The following is a 15643-nucleotide window of genomic DNA, read 5'->3' on the forward strand; positions in this document are numbered from 1 at the left end:
GAGTGGGTTGCCATTCCCTTCTCCAAGCAATCTTCCTGACCTAGCAATCAAACCTACATTTCCTTCACTGGCAAGCAATTTTTTACCACTGAGTCACCTGAGAAGTCTGTTAATAATATTATGCCAAGACAATAACCAAGATGGTCAAAAGTAGACTAGGACAGGTCGTCATCCTACTTACAGGACTTGGATTTGCTAAGTAGTGGTTTTTATTCTTAATGCAATGGGAATCATGTAAACAGCTTAATGCAGGAGAGTGACACGACCTAAAAAGTATTTTAAGAAAATCACCCTTAATACTTCACATGAAAAAATATTTTAAGGAACAGACTGAAGGGGGATAAGAATGGAAATAGGAAGCCCAGTTAAAAGGCTGATGCTGTTTTGAGTAAGAGATGATATTCTGCACTAGGAGAGTGGCAGCAAAGAGGAAATAAAATCAGCAGGATTGCTGACAGTTTGGCAAGACAGGTGAGAGGGAGAAATGAAGAACAAGTCCTAGTTTTCTGGCTTTGGCAGCTATATGGATGTCATTACTATTTTGAAAAGAGAATCTCTTTTTTCTTTGGACTCAATAGTGTATTGACTTAGAGGCAATGTGTATATTGGACCATTTTTTCAAATCCAGGTCAAAGTCTAAATGCTCATGGTAGATACTGCAGAGTAAGGATCATATAAAACATTACTTTTAAAGTCTTGCTACTGCCTCTGCAGGCGCAGTTTTTTCTCGTAAACATCAGAAGAATCAAAGCCTTCAACCAATTCTTAGAATCTTAAGTATACTTTAAATCACATGATCTCTACCCAAATCTAAACCTTTCCAATGTAATATGATAAAATTCATTAGTTTAGATTTAAAATCACTTTTATGAGCTATATCACCTAGTTCATCAAATTCAAAACAAAGAAATGATAGTGAGCTAGAGTGATATATTAAAATTTTGAGTGTGACTACTGTACTGGACAGTGCAGATACTGAACATTTCTGTTTCAGAGAAAGATCTGTTAATGCTAACCTAGAGTCTCAAATATGGAAAACTATTAATGGGAAATCATATATAACTGAAGTAATAGCTCCTCCCAAACCACTAATATAGTGGGTTGATTTCCAAAAATTCCCACTGGGTTATCTAAAGCCTGTTAGCTATTTTAAAGCAGTCATATTCTATCATATAACACAGTAGTTAATTCATTTAGATAAACATCAGATAGCAGCAGCACTCAGGATTACAACTATCCAGGATTCCAACTATACCTCTGTGGTAGAAGAGTAAACATGAGCCTTAATAGCATGATCGGAGTGTTGGATTGAAACAAGAGATGGTTTTGGCTTTACCCACATTATCCTGGTGACAGAGACCTCTTAGCAATGGTTCAGAATCTGTTTTAATGCCTGGCTGTTAAGACACCCACTAATGTTGGGCTCTGCTGAGTTACCCTTTTCACATACCAGACAGGATGTTAACATGAGGTTGGCAGATGATCTGTTCTCACTCCTACATTAAAAGCTTAGGAGGTTTTGAAGATGTACAAATCAAGGTGAGTTATGGATGATTCACTCTGTTCAACATCAGTGGGGAAGAAGCGAAGGCCATCTATCAGATCTGAGATGACAAGGGAAACATTTTGGTCTAATTGTCTATTCTTATGGTGCTTTTGTTTTGTTCCAAAAATACAGAGATAAGAATCAGGATACATATTTTTTCTAAAAAAATCAAACACTCTGGTAATGCTTTTACTGGCCTTGCCTTGTGGCTCAGTTGGTAAAGAATCCGCCTGCAATGCAGGAGACCTAGGTTCGATCCCTGGGTTGGGAAGATCCCGAGGAGAAGGGAAAGGCTACCCACTCCACTATTCTGGCCTGGAGAATTTCATGGACTGTATAGCTCATGGGGTCACAAAGAGTCGGACACAATTGAGTGACTTTCACTTCACTTCATTTCAATGCTTTTTTTAAAGTGCTTCTCTACCTACTGGAATCAGAACTTCCTTCATAAAAATGAAATTTTAGTTCAGGGTAGAGGAAAAGGCATTTGAAAGCGTCAGAATTGTGAAAAGTCTACTGCCTGGTTTATTAAAATGGATACTTCATTCACTGATGTTCTACATGGGAGGAAGGAGAAGAAGAAAATATATGAGCAATTGGAGATCCTACCACTTATTTTATAATATTAGGTTTTATCACACTCTTTATTTCACTGATTCCTCATGACCTGAGAGATGGATTTTTTTTTTTTTTTGCCACACCACAGATTGTGAGACCTTGAGTTCCTTGACCAGGCATGGAACCTGGACTCTCAGCAGTGAAAGCTCAGAGTTCTAACCACTAGACAGCCATGGATTTCCCTAAATTCTTTTCTAAAATTCACATACCTAGTAAGAAACAGAATCTACTTAGCCAATGCTTCTCCAAGTGTGGTCTACAAATTGCTATAGGTATACAAAGACATCAGTCAAAAAAAGTAAGGATAAGGGATTGGAAACTTTTCTTTCCATTTGACAGCACCACGCTACAATGGCGCAGGAGCGGCCGAGAGGAGCTACAACATGTTGAAGGTCAAGGGCGGTGGTCGAGAGGAGCTCGACCCGAGGTCAGGGGCTTCGGCCGAGAGCAGCAATCCTACATCCAAGGGGCGGCGGCTGCACAGTTGCAGGAGGGCTGAGAGGAGCTATTCCAGGTCCAAGGTCAGAAGGGGCGGGCGTGAGGAGGTACCCCTCATCCCAGGTAAGGAGCAGCCGTGAAGAGATGCCCCACGTCCAAGGTAAGAGGAACCCAAGTAAGAGGGTAGGTGTTGCGAGAGGGCACCAGAGGGCAGACCCACGAAAACCATAATCACAGAAAACTAGTCAATCTGATCACAGGACCACAGCTTGTCTAACTCAATGAGACTAAGCCATGCTGTGTGGGGCCACCCAAGACAGATGGGTCATGGTGGAGAGGTCTGACAGAATGTGGTCCACTTGGGAAGGGAATGGCAAACCACTTCAGTATTCTTGCCTTGAGAACCCCGTGAACAGTATGAAAAGGCAAAATGATAGGACACTGAAGGAGGAACTCTCCAGGTCGGTAGGTGCCCAGTATGCTACTGGAGATCAGTGGCGAAATAACTCCAGAAAGAATGAAGGGATGGAGCCAAAGCAAAAACAATACCCAGTTGTGGATGTGACTGGTGATAGAAGCAAGGCCTGATGCTGTAAAGAGCAATACTGCAGAGGAACCTGGAATGTTAGGTCCATGAATCAAGGCAAATTGGAAGTGGTCAAACAGGAGATGGTAAGAGTGAACGTCGACATTCTAGTTATCAGCAAATAAAATGGACTGGAATGGGTGAATTTAACTCAGATGACCGTTATATCTACTACTGTGGGCAGGAATCCCTTAGAAGAAATGGAGTAGACATCATGGTCAACAAAAGAGTTCGAAATGCAGTACTTGGATGCAATCTCAAAAATGACAGAATGATCTCTGTTCATTTCCAAGGCAAACCATTCAATATCACAGTAATCCAAGCCTATGCCCCAACCAGTAATGCTGAAGAAGCTGACGTTGAACGATTCTATAAAGACCTACAAGACCTTTTAGAACTAACACCCAAAAAGGATGTCCTTTTCATTATAGGGGACTGGAATGCAAAAGTAGGAAGTCAAGAAACACCTGGAGTAACAGGCAAATTTGGCCTTGGAGTACAAAATGAAGCAGGGCAAAGGCTGATAGAGTTTTGCCAAGAGAACACACTGATCATAGCAAACACCCTCTTGCAACAACACAAGAGAAGACTCTACACATGGACATCACCAGATGGTCAACACCAGAATCAGATTGATTATATTCTTTGCAGCCAAAGATGGAGAAGCTCTATACAGTCAGCAAAAACAAGACCAGGAGTGACTGTGGCTCAGATCATGAACTCTTTATTGCCAAATTCAGACTGAAATTGAAGAAAGTAGGGAAAACCACTAGACCATTCAGGTATGACCTAAGTCAAATCCCTGAGAAATAGATCTAAGGGACTAGATCTGATATACAGAGTGCCTGATGAACTATGGTCGGAGGTTCGTGACATTGTACAGGAGACAGGGATTAAGACCATACCCATGGAAAAGAAATGCAGAAAGGGAAAATGGTTGTCTGAGGAGGCCTAACAAAAAGCTGTGAAAAGAGGAGAAGCAAAAAGCAAAGGAGAAAAGGAAAGATATTCCCATTAGAATTCAGAGTTTCAAAGAATAGCAAGGAGAGATAAGAAAGCCTTCCTCAGTGATCAATGCAAAGAAATAGAGGCAAACAACAAAATGGAAAAGACTAGAGACCTCTTCAAGAAAATTAGAGATACCAAGGGAACATTTCATGCAAAGTTGGGCTCAATAAAGGACAGAAATGGTATGGACCTAACAGAAGCAGAAGATATTAAGAAGAGGAGGCAAGAATACACAGAAGAACTGTACAAAAAAGATCTTCATGAACCAGATAATCACGATGGTGTGATCACTCACCTACAGCCAGACATCCTGGAATGTGAAGTCAAGTGGGCCTTAGAAAGCATCACTACGAACAAAGCTAGTGGATGTGATGGAATTCCAGCTGAGCTATTTCAAATCCTGAAAGAGGATGCTGTGAAAGTGCTGCACTCAGTACATCAGCGAACTTGGAAAACTCAGCAGTGGCCACAGGACTGGAAAAGGTCAGCTTTCATTTCAATCCCAAAGAAAGGCAATGCCAAAGAATGCACAAACTACCGCACAATTGCACTCATCTCACACGCTAGTAAAGTAATGCTCAAAATTCTCCAAGCCAGGCTTCAACAATACATGAACCATGAACTTACAGATGTTCATGCTGGTTTTAGAAAAGGCAGAGGAACCAGAGATCAAATTGCCAACATCCGTTGGATCATCAAAAAAGCAAGAGAGTTCCAGAAAAACATCTATTTCTGCTTTATTGACTATGCCAAAGCTTTTGACTGTGTGGATAACAACAAATTGTGGAAAATTCTCAAAGAGATGGGAATACCAGACCACCTGACTTGCCTCTTGAGAAACCTATATGCAGGTCAGGAAACTACAGTTAGAACTAGACATGGAACAACAGACTGGTTCCAAATAGGAAAAGGAGTATGTCAAGGCTGTATATTGTCACCCTGCTTATTTAACTTATATGTAGAGTACATCATGAGAAATGCTGGGCTGGAAGAAGCACAAGCTGGAATCAAGATTGCCGGGAGAAATATCAATAACCTCAGATATGCAGATGACACTACCCTTATGGCAGAAAGTGAAGAAGAACTAAAGAGCCTCTTGATGAGAGTGAAAAAGTTGACTTAAAGCTCAGCATTCAGAAAACTAGGATCATGGCATCTGGTCCCATCACTTCATGGAAAGAGATGGGGAAACAGTGGAAACAGTGGCTGACTTTATTTTTTGGGCTCCAAAATCACTGCAGATGGTGACTACAGCCATGAAATTAAAAGATGCTTACTCCTTGGAAGGAAAGTTATGACCAACCTAGACAGTATATTAAAAAGCAGAGACATTACTTTGCCAACAAAGGTCCATCTAATCAAGGCTATGGTTTTTCCAGTAGTCATGTATGGATGTGAGAGTTGGACTGTGAAGAAAGCCGAGCACCGAAGAATTGATGCTTTTGAACTGTGGTGTTGGAGAAGACTCTTGATGGTCCCTTGGACTGCAAGGAGATCCAACCAGTCCATCCTAAAGGAGATCAGTCCTGGGTGTTCATTGGAAGAACTAACGCTGAAGCTGAAACTCCAATACTTTGGCCACCTCATACAAAGAGCTGACTCACTGGAAAAGACCCTGATGTTGGGAGGGATTGGAGGCAGGAGGTGAAGGAGACGACAGAGGATGAGATGGCTGGATGGCATTACCGACTTGATGGATGTGAGTTTGAGTAAACTCCGGGAGTTGTTGATAGACAGGGAGGCCTGGCGTGCTGCGATTCATGGGGTTGCAAAGAGTTGGACAAGACTGAACAACTGAACTGAATTTTTATTGCGTTTTACAAAAGTTTTGGTCCACCATGGATGTGCAATTTAAATTTTCATTTGCTCACCAAAGCAGTGTGAGAAGCACTATATTAGACTACAAGCATCCTGAACATATATTCCATGCAAGGTTTGATCAAATAGCAGAGTGGTTATATAGCAATTTTTGCCTCTACCAGTTTCCTCATTCACTTGCAGATGCTTCAAATTTCCTTGAGGAGGTCCTCTGTCTATTTAACTATGACTATCAGAAAATATGTAAAATAGATATAATGTGCTCATCCTAGAGATAAATTCTAAGTTTTCCAGAAAATAGCAGTTTTGCATTTTCTTCTCCTTGTCCCTCTACAATTCCCTATACAATAGAGACGGTTGGGGCATAGCAGCCAATACATATGCAGTTTATTTTCAGAAGTATTTATTTACCAAGTTTATCATTATTTTTTTAAATGACAATATGGTTGTCATCAACAGCTCAGGGTGACCAAATATTGCCGTGTGTGTGTGTGTGTGTGTGTGTGTGTGTGTGTGTGTATTAATTTTAAAAGGGAACCTACCAATATAGTCAAGGGTTACATGAAAAACAATTCATAGGAAAAACAAATTAGCGATGCTAAGAAATTTTTAAGAAAAATCTTCCAAAGCTAGAGATTTTTCACATAGGAAATAGGTCTCCATGTGCCCACTGGACCAAGTACAGAACAGAGGGGATTGTTTGGCGAATGTTACCCACCTTTAAGTGTAACCCTCTTTTCATGTTTATATAAAAGAAAACAGAAAATGATACTCTTTTCAGAGACATAAATGGGTATATATTTTGTAAACCTACCACTCCTCAATAATTCAGTTAATAACTGCCATCTAAGTAAACTTGGATGGTAATTTAATTCACTTCCATTTCTTTTAAATTGTTTTCTCTATTTCAAACTTTTCTTTTCTAAATCTTAATATCCTGCTAAAATATAACTAAAACAAAGTAACACCAAAAGCACTTTAACTGCCAATGAGTAATGAAGCTTGTGAAAACTTGCAGGTACAAAGGAGTGCATGAGAAAAATGAATATGCAGCCAGACACAGTAACTGTTTCCCAACAGGTTTGTTCAAGTTTACAATTACAAAAATTGAAAATAGAACTTTAAAAAAGTTTGTGTGTAAAATATCTATTTTAAGTGTCTTTCTAGGAGATTGTTCATATAGAAGAACAGTTTTTAACACCAACATTCTTTACCCATTGCTGTACAAAATTCTACTGTAGCAGAGATCTTCTGCAAACGGCTGAGAAGAAATATTATCCTTTTAATAACTCTTTATTATGAGGATAAAAAGTTTAAAGATTTGGAGATACAAACATAAAGGCTCTATTTTCCAGAAATCATCTGGCATACTACACATACATGAGATTAATGCACTTGAGAAAATTTCTGTCTTCACATAAATGTGTGAATTTACTAATATAACCATGTACTAGAAAGCACATATGTGTATATACATGTTAATTTAATGACACTGAACATAGTGAAGGATAGGGAAAGATGTAAAAGAGGATAGTCAGACTTCAAGAAAATATTAGCAGATACTTACAATATGCAAAAGTTTTAACACATCCACAAACCTGTAAAAAACAGCAATGAGAGACATGTTTTAAATGAACCAGTGAGGAAACAAATAGTCTTCTGAATTGGAAAGTGAATACCTACACTTTTTCTGAGCTCATGATCTCCTTGGCAATATGATGGACTTTACGTTTCATTCCAGTATCTTCACCCTGTGGATAAGAGTGCATTAAGAAAGCATGAACTCATAAAAGGATAAAGAAGATTAGCTTGGAGTTATTCAGATGTACATTCAAGCTCTGATACTTATAGGTTTCTTTCTTTTTTTTTTTTTTTTTTTTTTTAGGTTTCAATTAGAACACATTTCATACTATATAATGTCTCAAATGGCAAACATGAAGAGTTAGATCTGGTTATTAAACCATGATACAGGAGAAGCTGAGAGCAATCAGTAATCCTCACTGTTATCAATGCTGGACTCATGGACTACCCTGAGGAACCCCAGAGGCCCAATGGGGCACACTGTTAGTGGCACAAAAGTGAAGCTACATTCTGCAGGGAAAATGATCCCTAAAGACACCACATGAACTTGGGTTCTTGGAGTGCATGCAAGTAATTTTAGTTAGTAACTATTTAGTAGGCATATATAAGAGTACTTCACCTTCAGTAAAGCCATCTTAAGTCAGACAACTTAAGTGCAGACTGCAAAGTGCTCTTCAGTAGTCTGTAACCGCACACATCACAGCCATAGGCTTTCTCAACTTACTGAAAATACCTTTTAGAAATATGCTCTTCCTGGAACAGCTTGTTCCCTCATAGTCTTCAACTCTGCTGATACACTAGTCCTGGACATTTCCCCTCTAGAACTGAGACAATAAATTTCTGTTGTTTGGGCTTCCCTGGTGGCTCAGTGGTAAAGAATGCGCCTATCAGTGCAGGAGACATAAGAGATATGGGTTTGATCCCTGTGTTGGGAAGATCCCCTGGAGGAGGGCATGGCAACCCTCTCCAGTATTCTTGATTGGAGAATCCCATTGTCAGAGGAGCCTGGCGGGCTACAGTCCATGGGGTCTCAAACAGTAAGACAAGACTGAGTGACTAACACTCTCATTGTAATTTTGGGTTACAGCTGCCTCCTAATATCACTGAAGGCAGAGTTTATATTTCTTATCCTCATCCTCTTTGTTATTCTGAAATGATTCCCAAGAGGAAGAACATACCATTTTTACTCCATCATTTAAAAATCTGAAGTTAGTAATTCACTATCCAAAATCACTGCAGATGGTGACTGCAGCTATGAAATTAAAAGACACGTGCTCCTGGGAAGAAAAGCTATGACAAACCCAGATAGCATATTAAAATGCAGAGACATTACTTTACTAACAAAGATCTGTCTAGTCAAAGCTATGGTTTTTCCAGTAGTCATGTATGGGTGTGAGAGTTGAATCATAAAGAAACCGAGTACCAAAGAATTGATGCTTTTTAACTGTAGTGTTGGAGAAAACTCTTGGAGTCCCTTGGATTGCAAAATCAAACCAGTTAATCCTAAAGGAAATCAGTCCTGAATATTCATTGAAAGGACTGGTGCTGAAGCTGAAGCTCCAATACTTTGGGCATCTGATGTGAAGAGCCAACTCACTGGAAAAGACCCCTGATGCTGGGAAAGATTGAAGGCAGGAGGAGAAGGGGACAACAGAGGATGAGATGGCTGGATGGCATCATCGACTCAATGTACGTGAGTTTGAGCAAGCTCCGGGAGTTGGTGATGGACAGGGAAGCCTGGCGTGCTGCAGTCCATGGGGTCACAAAGAGTTGGACACAGCTGAGCAACTGAACTGAACTGATTCATCATCTGATAGTGTGGTTAGTAGGAGAAAAAAGCTTCACCATCAGCTAATTCATTGCTCTGCATCTGAAAACACTTCTGATCATTAAAACCACCAGGCAATGCATGAGACAGGCTGCTCAGGGCTGGTGCATTGGGATGACCCTGAGGGATGGGATGGGGAGAGAGGGGGAGGGGGGTTCGGGATGGGGAACACATGTACACCCATGGCTGATTCATGTCAATGTATGGAAAAACCACTACAATATTGTAAAGTAATTAGCCTATAATTAAAATAAATTAATTAATTAAAAAATAAATAAACCCACCGGGCAACTCTTAATTTTCAGATTCCTAAGTAACCGTCTTGGAAATTCTGATTTTGTACTTCTGAAATGGGGCATGAAAGTTGATGCTAGAAGAAGGGATTGAATGTAAATAAGAAATAGCTCCAGGCTTCAAGAAATGAACAAGGGAGCAAGCCACACATACAAATAACTATACATAAGGACATGGACTTCCCTGGTGGCTCAGATGGTTAAAAATCTGCCTGCAATGCAGGAGACATGGGTTTGATCCCTGGGTCAAGAAGATCCCCAGGAGAAGGAAATGGCAACCCACTCCTGTATTCTTGCCTGGAGAAGTCCATGGATAAAGGAACCTGGTGGGCCACAGTGCATGGAGCTGAAGAGTCCAATAGGACTGAGTGACTAATACTTTCACTTTCCCTTTTCATATATAAGGACAACTGTGAAATGTGCTGATATCTTGAAGGAGACAAGGATCATAATCAGGAAAAGATTCACAAAGAATAAAAAATTTGATGTCACTCCTTAAACAGCCATAAAATACTCATATGCCAGATACTATACATATCCACTGACTCGACTCTTCTCCACCCTCTATGATCACAACTGAATCATTGAGCTCTGTTGATCTGTACTTCTGAATAATTTATTAATCCTTTCCTGTCCTTTCATATTGCCTCCTTATTTCTTGTCTACTCTACTGCAGTAATCTCAGTGGTTTCCTTGCTCTAGACTTACCCCCACTGCAACCACTCTCTGCACTGCCACTAGACTACTAGGTTCTAAACTGCGAATATAATCACATCTGTTCTAGGCTGAAGCACATTAGCAGCCCCCTATCACCGAGCTTTCTGTTCGATGTGTATGAGACATTCTACAACGAGGGTCTAGTTATCTTCACTAGTCTCATTCCTACTCCTCCACAGTGTGCACTCTCTACTGCAGCCAAACTGGAACCACCTTGAAACTCCAAGTGTGCTCTGCCCTTACATGTCTGTCCTGCTCCGACTTCCCTCCTTACCGCCTCCACCTCTCCCAAAGATTTCTCCTCATTATATTCCAACCCATCTTTTAAAGTGGCAGGCACTCAGTTTTCTCCTTGACAAAGGCTGCCTTTATATTCTCTCCCTACCATCCTTGGGGATGTCATTTGGATGACAAGATTATTCTCTTACTGGTGTAGCGTTTATAGGACTTAACCCAGTGGGTTGTGTTTAACTTGCTGACATGTCTAAATCCTCTCTAGTCTGTGATCTTATTCACCCTTGCCCCCTTATGCACCAAGCACAGTGCCTGGTTCACTCTGCACTTAAGATGCATGCATGAGCAAGTGTACAAGGGTGGCTACCATTTTCTCAGAATCTAAGACCAAAGAACACTACTTCTGAGTAACATGAAAACGTAAATTCAAACTAACAAACAAAAGGCTCATTACAGCTGTTTCATGTAAAAGAACAGAATGTTGGACTAGATGATTAAAGGTTTGCTGCTGCAATTCTAAACTTCTAGGAGTCTGTATATTCTGTTTTCTACTTTACCTTTTAAATGAGGAAGATGGCAGAGTTAAAGAAGGACAGAAACTACTAGAAAATGATTCAGAGGATTACAAAGTACAGAGAAAGCCAAAGATAATCAAAAAACAAAATAAAAAGCTCTATATTAACTCCAACTTGTAAGAATCATGATTCTGACCCAAGTCAAACTATGACGGGAAAGTACATCCCACTGTAAAACCTCGAGAGAGAGGCCTTATTTGGTGTCTTAACGTCTCTGTCAATGTAAATCTTCACTTAAAACTACATCACATTTCAAAGGAGGCTGCCTGTTAGATAACTGCATGTCCCCAAGTACACAGGTCATGGAAGTTGAAACAAGAGTCACAAATGAGATTACTTTGTTAAGGTAATAAAATAATCCAAACAAATTCCAAATAGAACCTTTGATCTGAAATTTAGTTTTATGTTCTGATCTCCTGATAACAGCCCAGCTTTGTAAATTCTTAACTGTGTTCTCTCCTTTTCATATTTGTTCACAAGTAAAATCCAGTGAAATTTATCCATTACTTTAAAACAGAATTTGTAAAAGACCTCTGCTATATCACTTGAGTTCTACTAAAAATAAAAAAACTGAACAACCAGATTGCCCAAGAAACATCTCCATATCATTAAATAATCCCACAAATGAGGTGACACCATGATGAACTAAAAAAAAAAGCCCTCTTAGGTTTTCACCTCTCTCTTCATGGTATGTATTATATGAGCTGTTAAACACACACACCAAAAAAATTGTGGGGGAGAGAGGCAGAGAAGTCAATATTTAGGAGGGGTGAACAGTGGTGAACATTCTAACCATAACAAAGCAGAATGAATAACATCTCATTTTTAAACAATCATTTATTAAGTACTGAAAATAAAGACTAAAAAATTGGAAAGAAAAAATTAGCATGGCTACTCCTTCCATCCCAAACATGTTCCATCAACATCATTCAGATTCTGTGGCTCAAACTAAGTTATTAGCAGTGACAGGTTTTGGCTAAAAACCTCAGTTCCAGAGGTTCCAAGGCAAGTTATTTAACCCGTTTTTAAAAAGTCCCTTTCTTCATGTGAAGAAGAGAAAAACAGTACAGTTGTCAAATCTATATCCCAGGACGATTTTGAAGATTAAGTATAATAACCTGCACATAGGCAGAGACACACAGATGTGGTAGAGGGCAGTTTTCTTGCCTTTATGGTGGCACTCATACCTTTCCAGGAATAACTTTCTGAACATTAGTTTGTAGTTCCTTCACAAGTGAACGATAAGGGCTCAGCAGCACACATTCTTTCTTCTCTCCTACTGAGTCTGGCACTTTCATGAGGGAATGTTATTGGCATCTAGACACATATTTGTGATGTGCCCATTATATGTCCATGGAATATGGTATTTGCTATAGTTTGAAATAAGTCCCTCCAAAATTAATGTTCAAGTCTTAACCCCCAGAACCTCAGAATGTGACCTGATTTGGAAATAGACTTGTTTCAGATGTAGTAAGTTAAAAATGAGGTCATCTTGGACTATGGTATGCTCCCAATCTAGTAAGATTAGTTTCCTTATAAGAAGAGGAGACACAGACACAGACACAGACACAGACACACACACACACACACACACACACACACACACACAGAGGCACCACACCACGTGATGATGGAGGCAGGACTGAAGTGCTGTAGCTATAAGCCAAGGAACCCCACGGCCGGCCGGCAAATCACAGCAAGAGATGAGGAAAGATTCTTCCTTACAGGTTTCAGACAGAGCTCGGCCTTGCCAACACCTTGATTTTGGAATTCTGACCTCCAGAACTGTTAAGTAATTATATTTCTGTTTTCAAGACACTCAGTTGGTGGTACTCTGTAACAACTTCCCTACGAAACTAATACAATCGACCATAAACACAAGCACAGAAGTATATTACACGTGTTTAATGTGCATAAATTTCTTTGGGTCATGAAGACTTGCGAAGTGTCTTGGCAACTATTAGCCTGCTTGAGACTCAGAACAACATTACTGTCCCACTGAATAAACTGAGAAATTTAAAATCAAAAAAGTTATAAAAGAAGGTCTACTCCTATGCTTCTACTCCAAAGACTTCTTTTGGAAACCATCACCTTTTTTCCTTGAGTTACTGGCTGGCTACAGCCACATCTGTGGTCCCCCCTTGGCTGATGTACATAGGACTGTATGATATGTCTGTGCTGTCCTCAGTCACTCAGTCGTGTCTGACTGTTTGTGACCCCATGGACTGTAGCCCACCAGGTTCCTCTCTCCACGGGATTCTCCAGGCAAGAATACTGCAGTGGGTTGCTATGCCCTCCTCCTCTGTACTAACCTTTCTCTTAGCACAATTATTTTCCCTTTATCAGGATTTTTATCTTCCTTTAACAACTTTTCTGAGATATAACTTACATTTCATAAATATATTTTTATCTTTTTAAAATACATAACTAAATGCTTTAAATATTCAGGGTTGTGCAACCATTACCACAAGCTAAGTTTAGAACATTTTTATCACCCCCAAAAGAAACTAGTGGTTCCGCCCAAATCCATGATCCAATACTTTATAGCACAGAAATGAAGTCTTGTGATTAATAAATATCAGAGTCATTGCATTCTTATCACGTTCTGGACAGTATTCCAAGACTTTACATATATCAACTAATTTAGTTGACACAATTCTATGAAATAAGTGCTATATTTTTCTTCATAACATTGAGTTCTTTAGCTCAAAGAGGTTAAATAATTTGCCCAAGGCTATTGAGATCATAGGTGGTGGCACTGAATTTAAATCTAGACAATTATAAAACATGTGCCAATCACTTAAGGCTGAAAGTTAATTTAAACAAAGCAAAACTATAGTAAAGAGGAAGCACAATGGTCTGATGAATTATGACACAGGAGTTAAGTGACATGGATTTTCTCTAGGGCTTGATAAGCTTGCTATGTGAATCCTTTCAAATTCCATTTTCCTGTAACATTTCAACACATTCTGGGGATATTGCTGATAACACTAATTTTTTCCATTGCAACTATTTCTTTATTCAAAGAATTATGATTTAAAATGAAACATATTCATATCAAACTAGAAAAACAGTGTCATGAACACCCATGTATCTGTTATACATCTTAAATAATTACCAGTACATGGACAATCTCACTTCATGTATACAGAAAACACGCACATAGTGGATTATTTCAAAGCACATCTTGAGGTACTACTGACAGCAATCTTTATTCTATCCCTAAAAAGATCTGATTGAATATGAAATGCATCTAATTCCTTTCTTACAAATAGAATCACTGGCAGTACAGGAAGCAATCCTAAGAAGGGTTTTTATTATCAAAAGAAAATCAAAGGACGTTACCAAAAACAATTTCTCGAAAATTACTAAATAATCTTTAAATGATATGTTCTTTGAAATAGGAAAACATCTCAGGCACGTATAGCAAGAATTAAACTAGAAAGATGTTTTACAAGGTTTTGAAAACTAAGGAAGGATTTTATGCCTATCATGATAATAAATATTACCTCTGAGTGTCCTGAGAGGCCCAAAAACACAAAAGTAGAAACTTTTAAATATCAACAACATACCTGTTTATCGTCCAGCAGATCAGGCTCCCCTTTACTAGAAGCAGAGCTGACATCATCTTCATCTGAACTGTTGATGACTTCCTCTTCATCTGAAGGAAGGTCACCAAGACCAAGGTCCAGATCACTGTGTCCCTCCTGGGATGCTCCAGAACTGCTTCAATAGAAAATATTGCATTAGACACCCTTGAGAACAAGAAATCCTACCAAAAACAAATTGTGAGGGCTTCCCTAGTGACTCAATGGTAAAAAATCTGCCTGGCAATGCAGAAGACACAGGTTTGATCCCTGATCCAGGAAGATCTCATGTGTCATGGAGCAGCTAAACCCATGTGCCACAACTATTGACCCTGTGCTCTAGGGCCCGGGAGCCGCAGCTAGTGAGCCCACATGCTACAAATGCTGAAGCCTTCATGCCCTGGAGCCAGTGCTCCGCAGAGAAGCCACCACAGTGAGCAGCCCGAGCATTGCAACTCCAGAGGAGCCCCTGCTCGCCACAACTAGAGAAAAGCTGACACCGCAGTGAAGACTAAGCACAGTCAAAAACAAAAAAATTAAAATCACACATACACACAGGTATGTGTATATATATGGGCTTCCCTGGTGAATCAGACGGTAGAATCTGACTGCAATGCAGGAGATCCAGGTTCAATCCCTGGGTCAGGAAGATCCCCTAGAGAAGGGAAAGGCAACCCACTCCAGGATTCTTGCCTAGAGAATTCCATGGACAGAGGAGCCTGGTGGGCTACAGTCCATGGAGTTGCAAGAGTCAGACACAACTGAGTGACTAATACACAGACACATACACACATAAACAAATTGTGTGAGGTAA

At 39.7% G+C, this 15643-nt stretch overlaps 1 protein-coding gene across 2 annotated transcripts in view; it reads right to left on the reverse strand.

Moving 5' to 3' along the window:
• Positions 1 to 15643, reverse strand: part of FGD6 (FYVE, RhoGEF and PH domain containing 6) — a 111470-nt gene that overhangs the window by 50284 nt on the left and 45543 nt on the right. The window contains exons 3-5 of one of the 2 annotated variants that reach the window (XM_065934235.1): positions 14815 to 14965; positions 7698 to 7765; positions 7582 to 7612 (exon numbers count right to left, since the gene is read on the reverse strand). In XM_065934235.1, the coding sequence (XP_065790307.1) occupies positions 7582 to 7612; positions 7698 to 7765; positions 14815 to 14965 (250 nt within the window). Of the gene's footprint in view, positions 1 to 7581; positions 7613 to 7697; positions 7766 to 14814; positions 14969 to 15643 lie in introns of both variants that reach the window. The other variant, XM_065934234.1, reaches the window with a different exon arrangement.

Source organism: Muntiacus reevesi, chromosome 4 (genome assembly GCF_963930625.1).
Source record: "Muntiacus reevesi chromosome 4, mMunRee1.1, whole genome shotgun sequence".
In the NCBI taxonomy this organism is placed as follows: Eukaryota; Metazoa; Chordata; class Mammalia; order Artiodactyla; family Cervidae; genus Muntiacus; species Muntiacus reevesi.